Here is a 26160-nt window from a genome sequence, read left to right on the forward strand (position 1 = left end):
TCCCTTTCTTCCCCCTCTCTCCTCCCACTCTCCTGCTGCTACACACTCCTCCTCACTCACAGTCTCCAACATAGCTGCCTTCTCATTTCACTCTTCTTCTCTTCTAAGCTACAATTGCCATAATCCTGGGGATCTTTCTCTCTGTCTGACTCTCAAAACCCTTTCACTCTTCTTTACTTCTAGTTTCCTTGCCCACAATACTCATTCTCTTCCAACCCCATGTTTTTGTCAGTTAGGCAACTCTCCCCTTATTCCTTTTTTTTCTATGGGAACATTTTTTTTTTTTATGTGTCCACGTTTTCCAAAATATCTGCTCCGAATTTAGATTCAACAATGTCTGCAGAAAGAATGGGGTGTGTGACATGACACATTGACTTTGAAAAGTCTATTTTAATTATTGAACTACAGTAAGTGAAGTGGATTTACACGTCCCGTAATGGAATTGTAGTAACAGAATTTCATCATGGGTCCCTGATCTGTACGACACAGAAATGCATAATTATGGCTATGAATGTGTCATTCTCTTCTTCGTGGTGATGTATCCTAAATAGGTACACAAAAAGTAGAAATATGCAATATCTTAATTTGCATATTTGGGCATTATTCTACATACTGGCTATTATTTTAATGTGCTCTGCCTCCTAACAAGACCAAATTTGGTTGGTCCAGACCGGACCAAATCTGAACCAATCATAGACGTCTATGTTTCACAAGTTTGGACATCAAAGTAGAGCACATTACAGAACAGCAGAGTTCAGTAAAGTGTAGTTCAGTATAGCACAATGCAGTACATTATAGTGTACTCAACTCTAGTTTATTATCCTGAACTATACTGTGCTGTACAGTGCTGTCCAAACTTGTGAGCCCAATTGTGGTTTGTGTCTACCACAATTTCCCATTGTAGGCAATTCAATTGTAGAAATTTCATTACCAAGTTTGAATCACTTAATAATTAATAAAGGAACATTGATATCAGTAAAAACACTATAACTAATTGATTGGTCTGCCTTTATTTGATATTTCTGTGAGTTTATTATATTTCTGTGAGTTTTATACTCACCAATGTAACAACACCGTGTGGTCAAAGACTTATTAACAGTCACGATCTATGTACCTGTAAGTATAAACATAGTTATATTTTGTGGTTTTTAAATATTTATTAACTTATTTCTGGATATCTTCTAAACTACCCACAATGCACTATTTCTCAACGTCACATGGAGCATCTATTCTGTTCAACCGAGTTCAAATGCTAGCTTGGTAGCTAGCTCAAGCTGGCTAACGTTAGCTACTAGCCATGCTAGCATGTAATTACATTCCAGACCAAGTGGTGGCGGTGGTGATCTACAATCCACCAATCACGAGGAAGTGTGATGTAAACAATGAACAGGTTGGGCACAAGTGGTCATGTGTATCCTCATGATCCTCACGTTTTACTATAAGATGTGCCCCAGCTATCAATCTGTAAGTCTCTGCTCTCTCTTTGCTTTTGATCTGCAGTTATGTTTTAGTTGTGTTGTGTTAGTTGTGTTCATGGTGGTTGGCTAGGCTGGCTAGGCTAATAGCTAGTTGGCAGGCTGGCTTGCTGGCTAAGATAACTGAATATAGCTAACGTGCTTTGATAATTATTTAGATGGATATATAAATATCACCGTATTTCCAAAACTTTGGTTAACTTTAATGTAGCTACAAGCTAAGTGTTGATAATAACTAGCTGACTCATTCAGTGCTAATGTAAGAAGGCTGGCTGGGCTAACGTTAGCAGGCTAGTAGGGCTAACGTTAGCAGGCTAGTTGGCTAACAACCGTGCAAGTTGATTTGTAACATCAATACATTCATAAAGTATTTACTTGTAAATTGGCTGAAAATGTAATTAAAACCAGTAGTCATGAGTGCAAATTATTTGGATTAATTTGAAGTAATACATTTGAAGTTATTTCTGTAGGAGTTTACATTATAGGGTATAGGCTGGCTTGCCGTGTCCTCCATATTACATCACATTCCGGAAAAACATTCTCCAACAAGACTTCGGCTTTCATTTTCATGCTGATCGTTTATGTAATAACTCAAAAAATACAAAAGTGAGGTACAACTTTGCATTGGGACTTTTGATGTGTATAATAATGCAAATCCATATGTTATATGTGGTTATGTTTATGCTACCTACCCTTTAAATATACAGTGCATTTAGAAAGTACTCAGACCCCTTCACTTTTTACACATTTTGTTACCTTACAGCCTTATTCTAAAATTGATTAAATGTTGCTGTTTTTTATCAATCTATACACAATAGATCATAATGACAAAACAATTATTTGTTTTTGTTATTTAAAAAAAAACTGAAATATCACATTTACATAGGTATTCAGACCCTTGACTCAGTACTTTGTTGAAGCCCCTTTGGCAGCGGTTACAGCCTTGAGTATTCTTGGGTATGACACTACAAGCTTGGCACACCTATATTTGGGGAGTTTCTCCCATTTTTCTCTGCAGTCCTCTCAAGCTCTGTCAGGTTGGATGGGGAGCGTAGCCAGAGATGTTAGATGGAGTTTGAGTCCGGACTTTGGCTGGGCCACATGCAGAGACCTGTCCCTGAAGACACTCCTACATTGTCTTGGCTGTGTGCTTAGTGTCGTTGTCCTGTTGGAAGGTGAACCTTTGCCCCAGTCTGAGGTCCTGAGCGCTCTGGAGCAGGTTTCCATCAAGGCTCTCCCTGTACTTTTCTCTGTTCATCTTTCCCTCCATCCTGACCAGTCTCCCAGTCCCTGTCGCTGACAAATATTCCCAAAGCATGATGCAGACACCACCATACCTCACCATATGAATGGTATTGCCAGGTGATGAGTGGTGCCATGTTTCTACTAGACGTGACGCTTGGCATTCAGGCCAAAGAGTTCAATCTTGGTTTCATCAGACCAGAGAATCTTGTTTCTCACGGTCTGAGAGTCCTTTAGGTGCCTTTGGCAAACTCTAAGCGGGCTGTCATGTGCCATTTACTGAGAAGTGGCTTCCATCTGGCCACTCTACCATAAAGGCCTACTTGGTGGAGTGCTGCAGAGATGGTTGTCCTTCTGGAAGGTTTTGCAATCTCCACAGAGGAACTCTGGAGCTCTGTCAGAGTGACCATCGGGTTCTTGGTCACCTCCCTGACCAAGGCCCTTCTGCCCCGATTGCTCAGTTTGGCCGGGCGGCCAAATAGCTAGTTGGCGGGCTTCCTCTTCTAGGAAGAGTCTTGGTGGTTCCAAACGTCTTCAATTTAAGAATGATGGAGGCCACTGTGTTCTTGGGGACCTTCAACGCGGCAGTCATTTTATGGTACCCTTCCCCAGATCTGTGTCTCGACACAATCCTGTCTCAGAGTTCTACAGACAATTCCTTGAACCTCATGGCTTGGTTTTTGCTCTGACATGAACAGTCAACTGTGGGACCTTATATGGGCAGGTGTGTGCCTTTCTAATCATGTTCAATCAATAGAATTTACCACAGGTAGACACCAATCAAGTTGCAAAAACATCTCAATGGAAACACGATGCACCTGAGCTCAATTTCGAGTCTCATACCAAAGGATCTGAATACTTATGTAAATAAGGTATTTCTGTTTTAGATTTTATAATGTTGCAAAAATATCTAAAAACCTGTTTTTTCTTTGTCATTATGGGGAATTGTGTGTGTAGCTTGATGAGCAAATTTTTTAATTTAATCCATTTTAGAATAAGGCTGTAGCATAACAAAATGTGGAAAAAGTAAAGAGGTCTGAATACTGTCCGAATGCACTGTACGTGGGATTTGATAATATCATTTCAAAGCAATGTTTCTTAAAACCTGTTAAGGCTAGGGCAGAATACTGCCCCCGTTGGTGAAATGCGTGCCCATAGTAAACAGAAAAAAATTCTGTAAAAAATTGCTAATATATGCATATAATAAATATTATTGAATAGAAAACACTCTAAAGCTTCTAAAACCGTTTAAATTATGTCTGTAAGTAAAGCAGAACTCTCAGGGCACTCATTCTTCCAAACTCTCTCTTGTCATCCAAAAAGTTGGCCCAACTTTGACGTCATCGCCCCCACCCTTCCCAAGCACCTACAGTCCTGGGAACAGTTCCTATGCCTTCAGCGCGGTGTCCGCTTTCAATGGGGCTTCTCATTGTGTGAATCTCGCGCTCACGAGAGTAATGACGGCCGAAACCTTTCGGTCGCTCGAGAAAACAGGTTACTCTCACGCGCATTCTGTCTTTCTTCCAAGATTGATTAAACGATGCGTGTGTTTCTCTTTGTCCTGAGAATTGCGGTGAAGCTATATAGCATGCTAACGCTGTGTTCTGAACCAAGTTTGACAAGTTTAGTCGACATATAATATATAATTTCGACGTTTTGGTGCGAACTAACTTTACTTTTTGGCTGCATTTCAACCGAAATATGTCGTGTTTGATAACCGAAAGACACAGACTTCAAAACTAAAGCTGTTTTTGGTAAGTATAAACCCTTCCAGGTCTTCTGATGGAAGAACAGCAAAGGTAAGGGAACATTTATGTGTTAAATTTGGGTTTCTGTGGACTCCGAGATAGAGGAGCCAAAATGCTAATTCCTGAGCGCCGACTCACATTATAGCCTAGTGAACGAAATCTGTAAAGTTGAAAATAAATGTAACACAGCTGTTTTATTAAGAAGAAGTGTATCTTTCTAAGTATATGTAGAACATGTATATTTAGTCAACGTTTATGATGTGTATTTCTGTTATCTGGCAGAGTTACCATAATTTCTCCAGGCATTGTTGTAGCATTTTTTAGCCATGACCTTCTATGTAAACCGTGATTTATGGATATAATTAGCATATTATTGAAAAAAACACAAATGTACTGTATAACATGTCCTATTCCTGTCATCTGATGAAGATTTTCAAAAGGTTAGTGAATTATTTTACTTTTAATCCTGCTTTTGTGATTGCATCTATTGTTCTACAAAATGGCTATGTAAATTAGCCTATCTTTGGTGGTGGTTTGACATAAATATGTGCTATGTTTTCGCCGTAAAACATTTTAGAAATCTGACTTGGTGGCTAGATGAACAAGGTGTTTATCTTTCATTTGAGCTATTGGACTTGTTAATGTGTGGAGGTTAAATATTTCTAAGAATATTTTTTGCGTTCTGTGTGCTACTGTGTCAGTTGAGCAGTGGGGGGAGGTGCCCTAGCGGGACGTGTGGTGCCAAGTTTATTAAACCTACAGTACAGAAGGCAGGAGAATGATTCCAAAATGAAATACTTCAATATTATTGTGCATTGATGTATTTCTAATATCATTTAAGACTTTATTTAGTAGAGGTTTTCTAGACCTCTTTTCCATCTGTTTGACCAGAAATCAAAGCCTTTGCTAATTCCACATTTTTATGGTGGAAAATGTATATACAGTTGAAGTCAGAAGTTTACATAGCCAAATATCTTTAAACTCAGTTTTTCACCATTCCTGACATTTAATCAAAATAAATATTCCCTGTCTTTAGTCAGTTAGGATCACCACTTTATTTTAAGAATGTGAAATGTCAGAATAATAGTAGAGAATTATATATTTCAGCTTTTTTTTCTTTCATCACATTCCCAGTGGGCCAGAAGTTTACATACACTCAATTAGGATTTGGTAGCATTGCCTTTAAATTATTTGAATTGGGTCAAAAATGTCAGGTAGCCTTCCACAAACTTCCCACAATAAGTTGGGTGGATTTTGACCCATTCCTCCTGACAGAGCTGGTGTAACTTAGTCAGGTTTGTAGGCCTCCTTGCTCGCACACGCAGTTTCAGTTCTGCCCACCAATTTCCAATACCTTGACTTTGTTGTCCTTAATAAGCCATTTTGCCACAACTTTGAAAGTATGCTTGGGGTCATTGTCCATCTGGAAGACCCATTTCCGACCAAGCTTTAACTTCCTGACTGATGTCTTGAGATGTTGCTTCAATATATCCACATAATTTTCCTCCCTCATGATGCCCTCTATTTTGTGAAGTGCACCAGTCCCTCCTGCAGAAAAGCACCCCCACAACATGATGCTGCCACCCGTGTGCTTCATGGTTGGGATGGTGTTCTTCGGCTTGCAAGTCTCACACTTTTTCCTCCAAACAAAACGATGGTCATTATGACCAAACAGTTCTATTTTTGTTTCATCCGACCAGAGGACATTTCTCCAAAAGGAATTATCTTTGTCCCTATGTGCAGTTGCAAACCGTAGTCTGGCTTTTTTTAAGGCGGTTTTGGAGCAGTGGCTTCTTCCTTGCTGAATGGCCTTTCAGGTTATGTCAATATAGGACTCATTTTACTGTGGATATAGATAGTTTAATAATTTTGTATCCGTTTCCTCCAGCATCTTTACAAGGTCTTTTGCTGTTGTTCTGGGATTGATTTGCACTTTTCGCACCAAAGTACGTTCATCTCTAGGAGACAGAACGCGTCACCTTCCTGGGCGGTATGACGGCTGCGTGGTCCCATGGTGTTTATACTTGCGTACTATTGTTTGTGCAGAGGAACGTGGTACCTTCAGGCATTTTGAAATTGCTCCCAAGGATGAACCAGACTTGTGGTCTACAAAAAAAAATCTGAGGTTTTGACTGAATTCTTTTTGATTTTCCCATGATGTCAAGCAAAGAGGCACTGCGTTTGAAGGTAGGCCTTGAAATACATCCACAGGTACACCTCCAATTGACTCAAATGATGTCAATTAGCCTATCAGAAGCTTCTAAAGCCATGACATAATTTTCTGGAATTTTCGAAGCTGTTTAAAGGCACAGTCAACTTAGTGTATGTAAACTTCTGACTCACTGGAATTGTGATACAGTGAATTATAAGTGAAATAATCTGTCTGTAAACAATTGTTGGAAAAATGATTTGTGTCATGCACAAAGTAGATGTCCTAACCGACTTGCCAAAACTATAGTTTTTTCACAAGACATTTGTGGAGTGGTTGAAAAACAAGTTTTAATGACTCCAACCTAAGTGTATGTAAACTTCCGACTTCAACTGTATGCCTTAATTGAAAAATTACAAATATACTCTTAGCTTTCATTTGAAATCCAATTTGACTAGCTCCTATGAAAGGAAAGGGGGATAGTAAATTGTCCAACTGAATGTTTTCAACTGAAACGTGTCTTCCGCATTTAACCCAACCACTTTACATGTTAGTGCTCATGGGTCCTTTTACATGGAAATTACCCTATATACTACCACTCTTCCAATACCATCTTTGCTTCATGCCAAAATACCTCTGATCTCCCTTTTTTCCCTTTATTTCTCTAATTTCTCCAACTCACAAATGGAGAGCAACTGTTTATTCTCACTGCCCTGGCATTCAGGCCTGCAGTTAAGTGGATGGCTAATTTTACCAGACTGACCTCATTTTTATATTGTATTAGAACAAGTGATCCAGTGTCAGTAGAAACGCACTGGCTTCAGATACATTTTTTTAACATGACCCCCCCCCCTCCTTATTTTGAGAGGAAGAATATGCATATATGCTGGGACATGCAATGCCAAATGCTCAGGGGGTCTGGTCACCTGGATTAATTAATTGTTTTCTCCATTGAGCGGTGTTTGAATGATGCCAAAGTCCTATCAATTCTTCAAAGACAAACAGAGAGTCAAAATTAATTTAGAGAGGATCCATTCACAATTCAGGGTAAAGCTGGAGAATTGTTATAATTTACAACTGGCGTCTTTCAGTTATTGTTTGGATTCAGTTACTAAAAGTAGGCTAAAGTGATAACAGTGAAAAAGGTAGCTCTAAGCATCAGATTGGCTTCTTTTTCCTAAAACATCATTCAACAATACTTGTGTTCAATAACACATTTAGCTTTTTTTCTTGCAGGAAATTATGTCTCCGGATTCTGAAGATGTTGACAGGTGAGAGACAACCTGACAACCTTTGTTATAAATAAATCCACATGCGTTGCTACAGTATTTAATGTCTTATAGACCTAATGAATATCTGAAAACGTGTGCAGCAGGGGGTTTGAAATGTGTCCGTTGAAGAACCAGCCATAAACCAGATCAAGACCAAAATTGATAAAATTGACCCTCAGGGGACAGACTTGGCACAGTGTATCCACTGTACCTTTCTGGCAAAACAGAACAATCCAAACATTCCACTTGGGTTGAGATGTCTTCATTTCTCCCTCCACTATATACAGTGCCTTCGGCAAGTACTCAGACCACTTGACTTTTTCCACATTTTGTCATGTTACAGCCTTATTCTAAAATGTATTAATTTTCAATCTAAAAAACGTGTTTGTTCAGCTAATTTTGGTCTTGATCTATGTTTGGTTCATAAACGGACACATTTCAAACCCCCTGCTGAACAAGTTTTTAGATATTCATTAGATCTATAAGACATTAAATATTGTAGCAACGCATGTGGATTTATTCATAACAAAGGTTGTCACAGACTGGAATATGTTCCGTGATTCTTCGAGGACGTTGTCCCCACAGTGACTGTATATACATACCCCAACCAGAAGCCATTGGATTATCCGGAGATAAAGGATAGAGCTGCCGCTTTCAAGGTGCGGGACTCCAACCCAGATGCTTATAAAAATCCTGCTATGCCCTCCAACGAACCATCAAACAGGCAAAGCGCCAATACAGCACTAAGATTGAATCGTACTACACCGGCTCCGACGCTTGTCGAATGTGGCAGGGCCTGCAAACTACTACAGACTACAAAGGGAAGCGCAGCCATGAGCTGCCCAGTGACACGAGTCTACCAGACGAGCTAAATCACTTTTATGCTCGCTTCGAGGCAAGCAACACTGAAGCATGCATGAGAGCATCAGCTGTTCCGGACGACTGTGTGATCCCTCTCTCCGTAGCCGACGTAAGTAAGACCTTTCAACAGGTCAACATTCACAAGGCCGCTGGGCCAGACGGATTACCAGGACATGTGCTCCGGGCATGTGCTGACCAACTGGCAGGTGTCTTTACTAACATTTTCAACATGTCCCTCCCTGATTAATTCTGTAAAACTAACATACTTCAAGCAGTCCACCATAGTCCTTGTGCCCAAGAGCACCAAGGTAACCTGCCTAACTCCAACATCATCATTAAGTTTGCAGATGACACAACAGTGGTAAGCCTGGAGGTCAGAGACCTGGCCGGGTGGTGCCAGAATAACAAAGTATCCCTCAACGTCATCAAGACAAATGAGATGATTGTGGACTACAGGAAAAGGAGGACTGAGCACGCCCCCATTCTCATCGACGGGGCTGTAGTGGAGCAGGTTTAGAGCTTCAAGTTCCTTGGTTTCCACATCACCAAGAAACTAGAATGGTCAAAACGCACCAAGACAGTCGTGAAGAGGGCACGACAAAACCTATTCCCCCTCAGGAGACTGAAAAGATTTGGCTTGGGTCCTCAGATCCTCAAAAGGTTCTACAGTTGCAACATCGAGAGCATACTGACTGGTTGCATCACTGCCTGGTACGTCAACTGCTCGGCCTCCGAGCGCAAGGCACTACAGAGGGTAGTGCATACGGCCCAGAACATCACCGGGGCTAAGCTGCCTGCCATCCAGGACCTCTACACCAGGCGGCGTCAGAGAAAAGCCCTAAAAGCTCTCAAAGACCCCAGCCACCCAAGTCATAGGCAAGCGGTACCGGAGCGCCAAGTCTATGACCAAAAGACTTCTCAACAGCTTTTACCCCCAAGCCATAAGACTCCTGAACAGGTAATTAAATGGCTCACCGGACTATTTGCATTGTGTCCCGCCTGATTTGATTTGAATACCCTATGATGACGAAGCAACAAAAAGGTTTTAGAAATGTTTGCTAATTTATTTTTTTAAATGTAAGTATTCAGACCCTTTACTCAGTACTTTGGCAGCGATTACAGCATCAAGTCTTTTTGGGTATGATGTTACAAGCTTGGAATACCTGTATTTGGGGAGTTTCTCCCTTTCCTCTCCGCAGATCCTCTCAAGCTCTGTCAGGTTGGGTGGGGAGCGTTGCTGCACAGCTATTTTAAGGTCTCTCCAGAGATGTTCGATTGGGTTCAAGTCCGGGCTCTGGCTGGGCCACTCAAGGACATTCAGAGACGTGTCCCGAAGCTACTCCTGCATTGTCTTGACTGTGTGCTTAGAGTTGTTGTCCTGTTGGTAATGTTGAACTTTTGCCCCAATCTGAGGTCCCGAGTGCTCCGGAGCAGGTTTTCATCAAGGATCTCTCTGTACTTTGTTCCGTCCCTGCCGTTGAAAAACATCCCTAAAGCAAGATGCTGCCACCACCATGCTTCACCGTATGGACGGTGACAGGTTTCCTCCAGACGTAATGCTTGGCATTCAGGCCAAAGAGTTCATTCTTCGTTTCATTAGACCAGAGAATCTTGTTTCTCATGGTGTGAGAGTATTTTGGTGCCTTTTGGAAGACTCTAAGCGGGCTGTCATGTGCCTTTTTACTGAGGAGTGGCTTCTGTCTGGCCACTCTACCATAAAGGCTTAATTGGTGGAGTGATGCAGATATAGTTGTCCTTCTGTAAGGTTCTCTCATCTCCACAGAGGAACTCTAGAACTCTGTCAGGGTGACCATCAGGTTCTTAGTCAACTCCCTGACCAAGGCCCTTCTCCCCCTGCTTAGTTTTGCCGGGCGGCCAGCTCTAGGAAGAGTCTTGGTGGTTCCAAACATTCTCCATTTAAGAATGATGGAGGCCACTGTGTTCTTGGGGACCTTCAATGCTGCAGAAATGTTTTGGTACCCTTCCACAGATCTGTGCCTCGACACAATCCTGTCTCGGAGCTCTAAATCAAATCAAATCCTATTTTATTTGTTACATACACATGGTTAGCAGATGTTAATGCGAGTGTAGCGAAATGCTTGTGCTTCTAGTTCCGACAATGCAGTAATAACGAACAAGTAATCTAACTAACAATTCCAAAAAACTACTGTCTTATACACAGTGTAAGGGGATAAAGAATATGTACATAAGGATATATGAATGAGTGATGGTACAGAGCAGCATAGGCAAGATACAGTAGATGATATCGAGTACAGTATAACATATGAGATGAGTATGTGAACAAAGTGGCATAGTTAAAGTGGCTAGTGATACATGTATTACATAAGGATGCGGTCGATGATATAGAGTACAGTATATACGTATGCATATGAGATGAATAATGTAGGGTAAGTAACATTATATAAGGTAGCATTGTTTAAAGTGGCTAGTGATATATTTACATCATTTCCCATCAATTCCCATTATTAAAGTGGCTGGAGTTGAATCAGTGTCATTGACAGTGTGTTGGCAGCAGCCACTCAATGTTAGTGGTGGCTGTTTAACAGTCTGATGGCCTTGAGATAGAAGCTGTTTTTCAGTCTCTCGGTCCCAGCTTTGATGCACCTGTACTGACCTCGCCTTCTGGATGACAGCGGGGTGAACAGGCAGTGGCTCGGGTGGTTGATGTCCTTGATGATCTTTATGGCCTTCCTGTAGCATCGGGTGGTGTAGGTGTCCTGGAGGGCAGGTAGTTTGCCCCCGGTGATGCGTTGTGCAGACCTCACTACCCTCTGGAGAGCCTTACGGTTGAGGGCGGTGCAGTTGCCATACCAGGCGGTGATACAGCCCGCCAGGATGCTCTCGATTGTGCATCTGTAGAAGTTTGTGAGTGCTTTTGGTGACAAGCCGAATTTCTTCAGCCTCCTGAGGTTGAAGAGGCGCTGCTGCGCCTTCTTCACGATGCTGTCTGTGTGAGTGGACCAATTCAGTTTGTCTGTGATGTGTATGCCGAGGAACTTAAAACTAGCTACCCTCTCCACTACTGTTCCATCGATGTGGATAGGGGGGTGTTCCCTCTGCTGTTTTCTGAAGTCCACAATCATCTCCTTAGTTTTGTTGACGTTGAGTGTGAGGTTATTTTCCTGACACCACACTCCGAGGGCCCTCACCTCCTCCCTGTAGGCCGTCTCGTCGTTGTTGGTAATCAAGCCTACCACTGTTGTGTCGTCCGCAAACTTGATGATTGAGTTGGAGGCGTGCGTGGCCACGCAGTCGTGGGTGAACAGGGAGTACAGGAGAGGGCTCAGAACGCACCCTTGTGGGGCCCCAGTGTTGAGGATCAGCGGGGAGGAGATGTTGTTGCCTACCCTCACCACCTGGGGGCGGCCCGTCAGGAAGTCCAGTACCCAGTTGCACAGGGCGGGGTCGAGACCCAGGGTCTCGAGCTTGATGACGAGCTTGGAGGGTACTATGGTGTTGAATGCCGAGCTGTAGTCGATGAACAGCATTCTCACATAGGTATTCCTCTTGTCCAGATGGGTTAGGGCAGTGTGCAGTGTGGTTGAGATTGCATCGTCTGTGGACCTATTTGGGCGGTAAGCAAATTGGAGTGGGTCTAGGGTGTCAGGTAGGGTGGAGATGATATGGTCCTTGACTAGTCTCTCAAAGCACTTCATGATGACGGATGTGAGTGCTACGGGGCGGTAGTCGTTTAGCTCAGTTACCTTAGCTTTCTTGGGAACAGGAACAATGGTGGCCCTCTTGAAGCATGTGGGAACAGCAGACTGGTATAGGGATTGATTGAATATGTCCGTAAACACACCGGCCAGCTGGTCTGCGCATGATCTGAGGGCGCGGCTGGGGATGCCGTCTGGGCCTGCAGCCTTGCGAGGGTTAACACGTTTAAATGTCTTACTCACCTCGGCTGCAGTGAAGGAGAGACCGCATGTTTTCGTTGCAGGCCGTGTCAGTGGCACTGTATTGTCCTCAAAGCGGGCAAAAAAGTTATTTAGTCTGCCTGGGAGCAGGACATCCTGGTCCGTGACTGGGCTGGATTTCTTCTTGTAGTCCGTGATTGACTGTAGACCCTGCCACATGCCTCTTGTGTCTGAGCCGTTGACTTGAGATTCTACTTTGTCTCTGTACTGGCGCTTAGCTTGTTTGATAGCCTTGCGGAGGGAATAGCTGCACTGTTTGTATTCGGTCATGTTACCAGACACCTTGCCCTGATTAAAAGCAGTGGTTCGCGCTTTCAGTTTCACACGAATGCTGCCATCAATCCACGGTTTCTGGTTAGGGAATGTTTTAATCGTTGCTATGGGAACGACATCTTCAACGCACGTTCTAATGAACTCGCACACCGAATCAGCGTATTCGTCAATGTTGTTATCTGACGCAATACGAAACATCTCCCAGTCCACGTGATGGAAGCAGTCTTGGAGTGTGGCGTCAGCTTGGTCGGACCAGCGTTGGACAGACCTCAGCGTGGGAGCCTCTTGTTTTAGTTTCTGTCTGTAGGCAGGGATCAACAAAATGGAGTCGTGGACAATTTCTTCGACCTCATGGCTTGGTTTTTGCTCTGACATACACTTTCAACTGTGGGACCTTATATCGACAGGTGCTTGCCTTTCCAAATCATGTCCAATCATTTGAATTTACCACTGGTGGACTCCAATCAAGTTCTAGAAACATCTCAAGGATGATCAATGGAAAAAGGATGCACCTGAGCCCAATTTTGATTCTCATAGCTAAGGGGCTGAATACTTATGTAAATAAGAATTTTTTTTAATTTTTTTTTAATGTGCAAACATTTCTAAAAACCTGTTTTGGCTTTGTCATTATGGGATATTGTGTGTAGATTTTTTTCTTTCACCCATTTTAGAATAAAGCTGTAATGTAACAAAATGTGGAAAAAGTCAAGTAGTCTGAATACTTTCCGAAGGCACTGTATATCAACCCCACATCGACAAGGACTGTGAGGACCTTTCACAAGACTGACACAGCACCTGAATCACACAATTGTGTGGGCCAGAGGAGCCATCATGTGAAAAGATAAACCAGTGATCCAATACCTGTCTATGTTCAGTTGCTTCTAATAAAGTCAGAAGAGGTATGTCGCCCAGTGCACAGAATGTCCAAATTGTTTGAGTTAATTCAGTTTTAAACCCAATTAAGAAATTAATTGGGGTGTTCACCCCGCTGTCAGAATATGATTGTTGATCTTCTTTACACCAATATTTGATTGTACATTTTTGTATGGATAACCAATTACTCAATCACATGACACGGTCATGCATCAAAACCCACTGATTCTTTAAGCGCTGCTCTGTATTGGTGGCCCAGCTTTGCAGCTGTGCAAATGAAAGACGCAGTGTCGTTCGAGGAAAGGGATGGAAAGTTGGCCACAAATGGAGGAGTAACATACAAGTTACTAACTGAAAATGGAATGGAAAAAATAATAGCAGAGGTTAGCTGAGAGAAAATAATGATGTTTCTCTCCTGTATTGTGTGTGTTCAAATAACAAGCTGTTCATCTTTATAGAGATGTAATACTAAGGGGGAAATGCCACATATTGACCAGATTTACCATCTCTGGCAATGCGTAGTGACCCCCGGTATGAAACAACATCCAGGGTAACATATGAGCAATTCCATAGTAACAGAGTGATGCTGAGAATTCTCAATTTAAAATGTATGCCAAACAAAAACCAATGACTGCGAAGTTAAACAAACCAAGTCTATGCACAAGGATGACTTTTAACAATTTCCATTGAAAATGGATCCACTCAATCCAGAGAACGCGTTTGCACTGCTCCAAAGTCCAATTGAGTCGAGCTATACACCACTCCAGCCGATGCTTGGCATTGCGCATGGTGATCTTAAGCTTGTGTGTGGCTGCTCTGCCATGGAAACCCATTTCATTAAGCTCTCGACAAACCGTTCTTGTGCTGCAGTTTGGAAATTGGTAGCGAGTGTTACATGCACTACATGCTTCAGCACTCGGTCCCGTTCTGTGAGCTTGTGTGGCTAGCATGGCTAGTGGCTAACATTAGTCAGCTTGAGCTAGCTACCGAGCTAGCATTCGAACTCGGTAGCACAGAGTAGATTCTCCATATGACGTTGAGAAATAGTGCATTGTGGGTAATTTAGAAGATATCTGGAAATTAGTTAATAAATATTTTAAAACAGAACTATGTTTTTACTTAGAAGTATTTTTTAAATGTTTACTAGGCAAGTCAGTTAAGAACAAATTCTTATTTACAATGACAGCCTACACTGGCCAAAACCAGACAACGCTGGGCCAATTGTGCGCCACCCTATGGGACCCAATCACAGCCGGTTGTGATACAGCCTGGATTTGAACCAGGGTGTCTGTAGTGATGCCTCTAGCACTGGGGTGCAGTGCCTTAGACAGCTGTGCCACCCGGGAGTCCGTCAGCAACAGGTGTGGCTGAAATAGCCAAATCCACTAAATTGAAGGGGTGTCTACATACTTTTGGCCATGAAGTGTACATTTCAGCATCATTGTTACCTTATAATTTTCCATATGCAAATCCATGTGTGCATACATTAACACATGTCACCTCTGAACTTGTATGACGTGACCTGCCTCGCCTTACAAAGATTCAGCCTAATAGCAAAGTGACAAAAGTATCTTGAAGCTCACTCCCTTCATGCTTTCATGCTGATATATGTGACACATCTGTATTCAAACCTAGGGTCGTTTACCACCATGTAACACCTAGCATGAATAGCAAAGCTAGACATTAATGACACCATTGTCATCCTGGGTGAGAATTTTCTTCAGCAGTTGGAGGAAGTAATGTAATGCTTAGAGCAGAGAAACAATACGATTGTTTGCATTGGGCAATTTGCTCCGCAGCTCTGTTGAGACCCAGGGAGCTCAAACAGGACAACTGCCACAGCTGAATGCGTTATAGTGCAGAGGGGCATGCTATGTGGACATAGCTACAACTCATATCTCTCCCCAGAAAGAGGTTCACTATTTCAGTCTTGAGATAAATCACGTTGGCTGCAAAAAGAATCATGCTGTATTTAGATGTGAGAACTATCATTTTCATCATCACTCTTTCCTGACCGGTTGGTTACCTGTTAATTTAACTCCCTCTCAAACACTACACAACAAATATTTTGCACCGCCTTCATTGTCTTTAGAAACACTTTCCATTGGCTTGGTCCCAATGTTCCATGATTGCCACAAACCGCTTATGTAAATATCAAGTGGTTAACGAATAATTAGTGTTTCATTGGCGAACAAGCCCCTCTGATCCCCGTCTACTCTGTTAGACCCCTCCCACGTAGAGCCGCCCTGAAGACTTAGACCCCTTTTGAAAGACAGCACAGGGGAAAAATACGAATTTATGTCTAATTTCCCGCAGCTACTGCGTTGATGAGCAGCAGTCGAAGAACTCCATTCTAACTGAATGGATTGGCATGGGGAGAAGCGGACCTCAAAACTTGGCTAAGCGGCAGCTTTGGAATTATATTAATTGTACGATGGCTTTACTTTCGCTGCTACTCAGACCAGGTAAGGCAACATTCATATGTGATGCATGCAAAACATTTTCCCCGCATCGCGAATGGATGATGGAAAACTTTCTTGGCTGTGCTGAAGATGAGCGAGACTTGTTCACAAAAACACTCGCTTTATAAATATTTATGAACTAAAATATGGCAGTGTGTTTTGTTTACAGTATATGTATGTACATGTAGTTATTTACTGTTTGACATTTACTATAAGTTAAATCGGTCATCAGCGGACTTTTGCTGTGTGCCTAGACCTTCAAATATAACGGTAGTCATTGGCCTATACCAGGCTAGCTTAGCAGCCATCGTCGCGAACCAACCTGCTGCTGTTGCTAGTTAGCTGGCTAGACAACACGAGCTACTTCGGTCGAAATTTAGCTACATTCTCTAAATGCGTCAAGTAACATTAATCACGAGCAGTCTTCAATGATGTATTTTTTTTCACGATCATAGTTATACTTTATCGATACTACATTCACACACAATGCCTTGAATAAAGTTCGAGCTTGTAGAAGTCCGCTAATAAAGATCGTTAGCATTTGGCTTGATAACCTATTGACGTTGTATTCAAACATGTTGCTTGTACAAAGTAGCAACAAATTGCTAATACGTTTTAACACGTAACACGCTAACCAACTGTTAGTGCCGTGACTAGTTTACCTTGCAAAATGAAACGTTAGATGGTGTTGTGTTCATGCTTCATTTGTTACCATGCATGGCATGGTGTCAGACTTCTCGGCCTCTGAATGTGTCCATCGTGCAGTAACTTGACGTGTTTTTTCGCCTGAGCTTTGTTGTGTGCATGCGCGATACATCGTCAGACGTTTGGATGCTTTGTTACCAAAACATGCATCTAACTAACGAAACAAAGTGTGTATGTGTGGTGATTTGCCTTTTGACTTTAAACTCGCATAATATTACCTACACAAGTTTCACTCACAAAAAGAGTGGTAGAAATGGGAAGGTCAACAAATCAATGGGGCGTTTCTCCATAGATCGTTAGATAAACTTCACATAAAGTTGGGCGCTATGAATTCTAATGTAATGGATTTCATTTAGCCACGTTTACGCATTGCAAAACAGTAGTAGCCTATATTAGTGATAGTTTAATCATTTTCAATGTAGTTCAGCATAATTATCATGAAATATTTATTGTCCATTAATCACCCCCAGTTAAATTATTACTTCCCCATAATGTGGTAGACTGCTATGACATGGTTATTGTGCATTTTGAGGGTATTCATGTACATAGCAGGATGATGATGATGATAATTCTTATGAAACTGGATATGACATACTTGCCTTGTTTACATATTAAAGCCATCCTCTATTCCACAGATTAGTTCAGTTTATTTTGTTTCCCTTAAATTGTTCTCAAGCCTATTGAAATATGTTGTTATAAATGCAAATTCGTCCTTAGTTCAGTTTATTTTGTTTCCCTTAAATTGTTCTCAAGCCTATTGAAATATGTTGTTATAAATGCAAATTCGTCCTATTCTCTTCTTAATCCTTTCCCATGTTTTCCGCACATGGTTGTCACATTGCCTCTTGTCAAAGGCTGGCCATAAAGAGCCTTTAGAGATAGACATGGTTGTTCATAGCTGTATATGCCGTGATTGTCAAAAATTGACAATCATAGCCGAGTTCGGTGACCCCAGTGCTTGCAGGGAGATCATTGGCGGAAATCAGATGAGGGATGGTAGAATGCTTCTGAGTTGACCTCACACTCATCTCCGTTTTGATTAACAGTTGCCAAGACCCATGTGGGCTTCAGTTACTAGAGAATTTATTCACACAGTTTGCAACCAAGGGTCTTTTCGGACTGTCTGGGGAAAAATATTTCAATATTTTTATTATTGGCAAGTTCATCATGCCCTTTGGATTTAAAACAGTTTGGAGGACTTGTTGATTAGCCTATGTCAGCTCTTCTTTCAATGTTAATAAAAAATATTGTTTATATTTCTGTTTTCAGTCTTATTGAGGGTGTTTATTTAAGTGTGTTATATCTGTGACATCTTATGACACTTGCACAGGCATTATGTTGATGTAATGCAAATGCACCTGGCATCTAGAGCTTCAAGATAAGATATAATATTCTCAACATCAAACATTGGAATACATAGTCTCCTTGTCGCCCCCAACATATTCACTGGCAGATGCACAGTACTGAGTAATAACTTCACACAGGAAGTGCCAAATTTATACAATCCCAACATCCTTGGCCAGCTGTTGCTCAATGCTGAACAAGCACGGCTCTTTGTGCAGTTCCTCTTGGGTCTGAATTCAGCCTCTTATACAGTGGTCATGTGCCATGCTCCTTAATGCCCCCCATATTGACCCAGCAACAGCCAAACCATATTCAACACCCTTAAGCAAACTACACAGATTGGCTTCCTCCAGCAGTGAAGCACTGTGTTATTTCAGTGAAGGTGAGTTGAGGGAAATAAGTTTGGACTGACCATTCCCGTGTGGGCTGGCTGGTGTAGTTGGGTTTTAATGAGCTCTTTATTGACGTAAACTCCATAGGTGGAAAAGTTTGGCTGTCCTGCTGCACGTAGCTAGGTTGTACAGCTGATGTGTTTAAACCCTGCAAAGTCACGATAACAAAGTTATTAGGTAGTGAACAAACAAATAAGAGTGTTTTCTATTGGACATCTCTTTTATTATATGGTCGTTACAGTTGTGTTAAGCAGTTTTTTCATTATCAATGTTCACTCTTACAATGAGTTGAGACACAAAACACATTCGTATACACTACCATGAACTAGGCCAAGCTATATCTTCGCTTTGACTTACACATGAATGGTTCAAGTTCTAAATAAAATACTTTCCCCCTAATGTTTCTGGTCACCTGTTATTGGGGGGTTGTTGACAACTTTAGCGACGATAAACATGTAACACCTGCCTACTGTTTCCTCCCTCCCCACAGCACACTGCCAGCAGTGCCGTATCCAGCGCTGCAATGCGGAGTACGTGGCCTCTACCTCGCCCTCTAGTGGTCTCCAAGAGGACTCCCTGTCCGATGTGGACTACTGCATCGCCCTGCGCGCCTACGCCCTGTGTACCCGACGCACGGCGCGCAGCTGCAGGGGCGACCTGGTCTACCACTCAGCTGTGTTCCGCATCAAGGAGCTCTTCTCCCAGCAAAACTGCTCCAGCGACGGGCCCACCTCCTCAGCCAAGGCCACCAGCACCAGCAGGCCGGCCGTGTCCGAGCTATGCGACTACGAGAGCCGTGTGCTGGCCTTGGGCCCCGCAGGCCAGGGGAAGAAGTACGCCCACTGTGGATTATTCGGAGACCCGCACCTGCGGACGTTCCGCAACGAGTTCCAGACGTGCAAGGTGGAGGGGGCATGGCCTCTCATCGATAACCGCTACCTGTCAGTGCAGGTGACTAACGTGCCTGTTGTCCTGGGCTCCAGTGCCACCGCCACCAGCAAGGTAAGCTGTGCTATGGGTTCACATCTGGTCATGTTGCTGACAGTAATGTCATTAAAACACTGAAAAACGTAGGTCTCAATCATAACAAAGATACCTGCATTTTTAATGTACAGTACCAGTCAAACGTTTGGACACACCTACTCATTCAAGGGTTTTTCTTTATTTTTACGATTTTCTACATTGTAGAATTATAGTGAAGACATTTAAAACTATGAAACAACACATGGAATCATGTAGTTACAAATAAAGTGTTCATTTCTTGACGCTACCCATCCCTGAGAAATAGGCATATATATTTCATATTTGAGGTTCTTCAAAGTAGCCACCCTTTGCCTTGATGACAGCTTTGCACAGTCTTGGCATTCTCTCAACCAGCTTCATGAGGTAGTCACCTGAAATGCATTTCAATTAACTGGTGTGCCTTGTTAATTTGTTAATTTCCTAAATGCATTTGAGCCAATCAGTTGTTGTGACAAGGTTGGGGTGCTATACAGAAGATAGCCCTATTAGGTAAAAGACCAAGTCCATATTATGGCAAGAACAGCTCAAAGAAGCAAAGAGAAACTACAGTCCATCATTACTTTAACCTCTCTAGGCTAGGGGGCGGTATTTTCATGTCCGGATGAAAAGTGTTCCCAAAGTAAACTGCCTTCTACTCGGGCCCAGAAGCTAGGATATGCATATCATTAGTAGATTTGGATAGAAAACACTCTGAAGTTTCTAAAACGGTTTGAATCATGTCTGAGTATAACAGAACTTATTTGGCAGGCGAAACTCCAAGGACAAACCATCTAGGGAAAGTATTCTTTCAGGTCACTCTTTTCAATGGGTTATTCTATGGGGATCTAGATTTCTAAGGCACTTGCTTGCAGTTCCTATCGCTTCCACTGGATGTCAACAGTCTTTAGAAATTGTTTGATGTTTTTCCTTTGTGTAATGAAGAAGTAGGGCTGTTCAGAACAAGGGTCGACCCTAGTGTACTGTTTGTCAGGGGCGCGCGACCTGAAAGCTCGCTCCACTTTGTTTTTAGCCGCTATTGAACGCAGTTTATCCCGTCTTACATTTTATAGATTATTTACGTTTAAAAATACCTAAAGTTGTATGTTTTTCTGGATCAAACGCACCAAATAAATTGACATTTTGGATATATAACAACGGAATTAATAAAACAAAAGGACCATTTGTGATGTTTATGGGACATATTGGAGTGCCAACAGAAGAAGCTTGTCAAAGGTAAGGCATGAATTATATAGTTATTTCTGAGTTTTGTGTCGCGCCTGGCTGGATGAAATATTGACATTATAGTTCAGTTGCAAAAACCATAAAGCGCTATGATGAAACTGGCTCTCATGAGGACCATCACAGGACGGAAAACCGAGTTACCGCTGCTGCAGAGGAAAGGTTCATTAGAGTTAACTGCACCTTAGATTGAAGCCCAAATAAATGCTTCACAGAGTTCAAGTAACAGACACATCTCAACGTCAACTGTTCAGAGGAGACTGCGTGAATCAGGCCTTCATGGTCGAATTGGTGCAAAGAAACCACTACTAAAGGACACCAATAATAAGAAGAGACTTGCTTGGGCCAAGAAACACGAGCAATGTACATTAGATCATGAGCAATGAACATTAGACCGGTGGAAATCTGTCCTTTGAGCTGATGAGTCCAAATTTTTTGGTTCCAATCACCGTGTCTTTGTGAGACGCAGAGTTGGTGAAGGATGATCTCTGCATATGTGGTTCCAACAATGAAGTATGGAGGAGGCAGTGTGGGGGTGTTTTGCTGGTGACACTGTCTGTGATTTATTTAGAATTCAAGGCACACTTAACCAGCATGGCTACCACAGGATTCTGCAGCGATACGCCATCCCATCTGGTTTGCGCTTAGGACTATCATTTGTTTTTCAACAGGACAATGACCCAACACACCTCCAGGCTGAGTAAGGGCTATTTGACCAAGGAGGGTGATGGAGTGCTGCATCAGAAGACCTGGCCTCCACAATCACCTGACCTCAACCCAATTGAGATGGTTTGGGATGAGTTGGACTACTTTTCCTTCACAACTAGGCCTACTCAATATGTGCTTTCTAAAACAAATATCAATGTAAATGTCATAAACCATTGCATATGTATGGCTCCATACTTTTTCTTGAGAGAGTACAGGATCAAACAAACCCAGCTGTCTGAAGGAAAAGTAGCCAACAAGTGCTCCGTATATGTGGGAACTCCTTCAAAACTGTTGGTAAAGCATTCCTCATGAAGCTGGTTGAGAGAATGCCAAGAGTGTGCAAAGCTGTAATCAAGGCAAAGGGTGGCTACTTTGAAGAATCTAAAATTTACAGTATATTTTGATTTGTCTAACACTTTTTTGGCTACTACATGATTCCGTATGTGTTATTTCATTGTTTTGATGTCTTCACTATTATGCTACAATGTAGAAAATAGTAAAAAATTAAGAAAAATGAGTAGGTCTGTCCAAACTTTTGACTGGTACTGTATGTCATACATTGAACGATGGTGCAATATATAGAAATATTATCTCAAGTTAGGAATCAATCTGTCTCTACTGCCTCCAGGCACCCTACCTCTGACCTTTTCTCTTCCAGACACCAGTGGAAAGACTGGGTCATTCAGTGGGGTTGGATCAGGGACATGCTTGAGCGCTTTACCTTTAACACATGGGTAGTCATATGGTAGTGATTAACGCTTGTTCAAACATTTTCCTCTCCCACAGTTGGATAACCTTTTTCAGCTCTCTGGTCAAATAATTAACAGGTCTTTTTGTGTAAATATGACATTATTTGGAAAAATAACTAAGTTGTTTGGTAGAAGCAGCATATTTTTGATTCTACTGATTGAGTGTGTCTTTTTAATTTAAGTCTGGTTCTTTGGCTATATTTATACTGAAGACCATACTTGGAGCTCAACGTATTATTTGTAGATATGCACAAGATGAATACAACACTTGGTAGACACTAAAAAGTAGGCCTACTATCAATTTTACTAGTGCTAGCCCACCTTGCCACATTTGCTTATTTTCTAAGAGAATCTATTTTTATCAGTACTGTTATTTTCAGCGCATGTGAATTACAAGCAACAGCACTAACGAGTTGGTTTTGGACTAGCCAGATTGAGAAGACCAATAGAAATTGGCCTAGGCCAAATCATATAGGCTAGATTCTATAAAAACAAAGTTATACTAACTGTGGTCTGCAAGTTCTTTCATAGAGTTTGTTGAAATCCATGAACCTCAAGAAGTTTACTAAATAACCTTCGCATATGCGTTTTCAAAGTTTTTACCTTTATTTAACTATGCAAATCAGTTAAGAAAAAATTCTTGTTTTCAATGACTGCCTAGGAACAGTGGGTTAACTGCCTGTTCAGGGGCAGAATGACAGATTTGTACCTTGTCAGCTCAGGGATTTGAACTTGCAACCTTCCGGTTACTAGTCCTATGCTCTAACCACTAGGCTACCCTGCCGCCCAAACACTACTAAAGAGAACCGTTTGAACAGATTTCAGACCCAACTATTTAAAATAGTTTTGAGTGCATATGAGGAGAAAAATACAAAGCTGTAAGTCAGGGTGCCGGTGCCAACACCAGCATGCCACCACCATCTGCTTGAATTGGGGTAATTTTCAACTGTTACAGTACAGAAAGGAAATTGTTCATCACAAACAGTATCCCCTTAACTGTAAAGTTAACCATAGCCACCTCTTTTAAGAACAGCTTTGAAGAAATGTCGGCCTAGTACAAAATATCCAGTCAGAGAGTAGTCCAGACCCTGTGGCAGTTGTAGTAGAAGGTATTTCTGATTTATGGGTCTATCAGACAGCTGGGTTTGTTTGATCCTGTACTCTCTCAAGAAAAAGTATGGAGCCATACATATGCAATGGTTTATGACATTTACATTGATATTTGTTTTAGAAAGCACATATTGAGTAGGCCTAGTTGTTTCTTTGGGGTTGATTATCTCTAAATTGGTGGGACAAGACATCATCTATGTATTAGTGATGTTTTCTAGTCCATATTTACTGTAAAATAAAGGGCATAATGAATATTTCTGCTCACGGTGCTTTCCTTCCTTCAGATTACACAATAGTTGTATACCTTTTCCAAGAGAAAGACAGGAATTTGGGTTTTCAAACTTTGAAATGAACTGTTCCCCTTGTCATAAAAAGTGAAGGTCCTACTGACATACTGTGGCTCAACACAGTATTACACCTTTTGAATGCTTCTGATGGTTCTGCTGCTTAGTAGACCTATTAGTAATCTGTGTATCTGTATGCAGGACACAATTTTCAACAGATTTTACCTTCATGCAGTGCTATTGAAAGAGTAGAAGGGTAGAGGTTAATTTAATTGCCTCCAATTAAATCAGGAACTGACTTTCATTCACTGGCATCTCTTTGTTTGTGTCTTTCAGATAACGGTGATCTTCAAGTCGTACCATGGCTGTACGGAGCAGAAGGTGTACCAGGCCACCACAGAAGACCTACCCTCTGCCTTCCAGGATGGCACACGGAGTGGTGGGGAGGGGGGCAGTCTGTGGATCGTAGAGAAGGGCGGCTCCGGGGGCCGCCTGGTGAAGATCCAGGCCCGCTACATCGGGACGTCCATCATAGTGCGCCGGGTGGGCCGCTACCTTACCTTTGCCATCCGCATGCCGGAGGACACCCTTGACTTTTCTGAGGAGAACAGTGGGCTGCAGCTCTGTCTGCACGGATGCCCGCGCAACGAGCTCATCAAGGAGCACATGCTGGGGCGCCAACCTCTTCACCCCCGCCTCCCGGGCTCTGGGTCTAACCCCGAGCTGGGGCCCCTCCTGCCCCCACACCAGACCTACACAGTGGAGCATGCCACGGCCAAGTGCAGGGAGACCCTGCAGGTGGAGGACGTGTACTTCCAGTCCTGTGTGTTTGACCTGCTCACTACGGGGGACCCTGAGTTCTCCATGGCAGCCTACGGGGCCCTGGAGGATCTGAAGGCCCTTCCTCCCAGCAAACTGAAGCAGAACTCTCCGAGGACTCCTCGTGTCCAACTCAACAGAGGCGGGCCACACATACTGGCTACAGCCACTCCCAGTCTGGTCACATTCCTGCTTCTGGTTCTGCTGCTTTTGTAAAGGGAAAATAGGACTCAAAGTTGAAGTGACCCCAGCTTGAGGACAGAGTGCCTAAAAGTCAGAGATGTTTTTCTTTTGCATTTGTGAATGTTGTGGTTCTTTTCCTGTCACTGAACCGTTTGAAGGATTTAACACTCAAAAAGGATCCCAATGCTTCTTGTCCCCAAATACATGATGGCTGCCAGTATCTGCCACTTAATTGAGTATGAGTCTGAATGCACACAATCATGTGGGATCTGTCGATGGTTAAGTGCGTAATGCTCTTTCCATTTTCACACTGTTTGTAAATTGGATTAAGACTGTTACAGGATGCTTGAAATGTGAAATTCATCATAACACTGTTGTTGTCGTCTGTGAGCCTGGATGTAAGACAGCTTATCAAAAGTCATCTTTGTAAATATTTCATGTTTGTTGGGAATACGTCACGATGCACACAACCCTGCCAGACATCACAATCATAGAAAGTAGGCCTATCAGGCTGAAGATGGTGAAAATGGTCTATTATAGTGCAGAGACCTTTGTGTCTTTCATTTCCACAATCTTCTTTACAGTATCATCATTTGGCACCAAACAGTTAACACTACACATTTTAGTTCCTCTGTGTTGTCATATTTACTGAAAATATGTATGTTTCTTAAATGGGATGATCCAACAACTAACTGAAAATACTACCTATCCATATGTATTTGGTTTAAGTGTGATATTCTCTGTACTTTTCACTGCATCCAAGTGTGATAGTTATCAGTTAGGTGAAACACTCCCTCTTCAAGCTGCTTGGCTTTCAGTTTTTAAAGGTAAAGAAACAAAATCTCTATATAATAATATATTGAAAGAGTGTATATATGTGTTTTATACTGTGTACATTTTCCTGTGTATAGATGTTTTAACTGTACTAGTTTTATTGTTGTGATTAGTTAGGTATTTTTAAATTCTTGTATGAAAAGTTAACTAATATGTGTTTTACCTTAGCTGTCATTTTCCATATTAAAAAGTGTTGGACACCAGGGCTTAGTTTGTTTGATATTTTTCCATCCACCTTTCAATGCTGTCTACTGCACTAGATGGGTTTTGCTAGTGCAAATCTGTCAATTCTTTGAGTTTTCCTAAATGGTTGTATTTTGGATTTAGCATAGGCCATTGACTGTTTCTGAGTGAAAGTAATAAAAAGGCTATAATTGGTGGGATAAAACCCATAAGAAATTGTCACTGCCACAGCCTTTGCACCACTGATGGATAAGACCCACTTCTCAGTTTCGGATAAAGTGAAACACTTTCGAAAAACACCCTGGATATATTTAAA

The 26160-nt window shown here is 42.1% G+C and overlaps 1 protein-coding gene across 1 annotated transcript; it reads left to right on the forward strand.

Moving 5' to 3' along the window:
* Positions 1–15976: 15976 nt before the first annotated feature.
* LOC109897842 (RGM domain family member B) lies at positions 15977–25864 on the forward strand. Its single transcript, XM_020492448.2, has 3 exons — positions 15977–16295; positions 19224–19735; positions 24162–25864. Exons 1-3 carry the CDS (start codon positions 16202–16204, stop codon positions 24858–24860), a joined length of 1305 nt encoding a protein of 434 aa, XP_020348037.1. The 5' UTR covers positions 15977–16201; the 3' UTR covers positions 24861–25864.
* Positions 25865–26160: the final 296 nt, after the last annotated feature.

Source organism: Oncorhynchus kisutch, linkage group LG10 (genome assembly GCF_002021735.2).
Source record: "Oncorhynchus kisutch isolate 150728-3 linkage group LG10, Okis_V2, whole genome shotgun sequence".
Lineage (NCBI taxonomy): Eukaryota > Metazoa > Chordata > Actinopteri > Salmoniformes > Salmonidae > Oncorhynchus > Oncorhynchus kisutch.

Bases quoted from the DNA above. Each gene is read 5' to 3' on its own strand.
- LOC109897842 (XM_020492448.2), top strand. From the start codon at position 16,202: ATGGGGAGAAGCGGACCTCAAAACTTGGCTAAGCGGCAGCTTTGGAAT. The intron at 16,296-19,223 runs GTAAGGCAACAT...CCCTCCCCACAG, and splicing joins TTCGCTGCTACTCAGACCAG to CACACTGCCAGCAGTGCCGT. The intron at 19,736-24,161 runs GTAAGCTGTGCT...TGTGTCTTTCAG, and splicing joins GTGCCACCGCCACCAGCAAG to ATAACGGTGATCTTCAAGTC.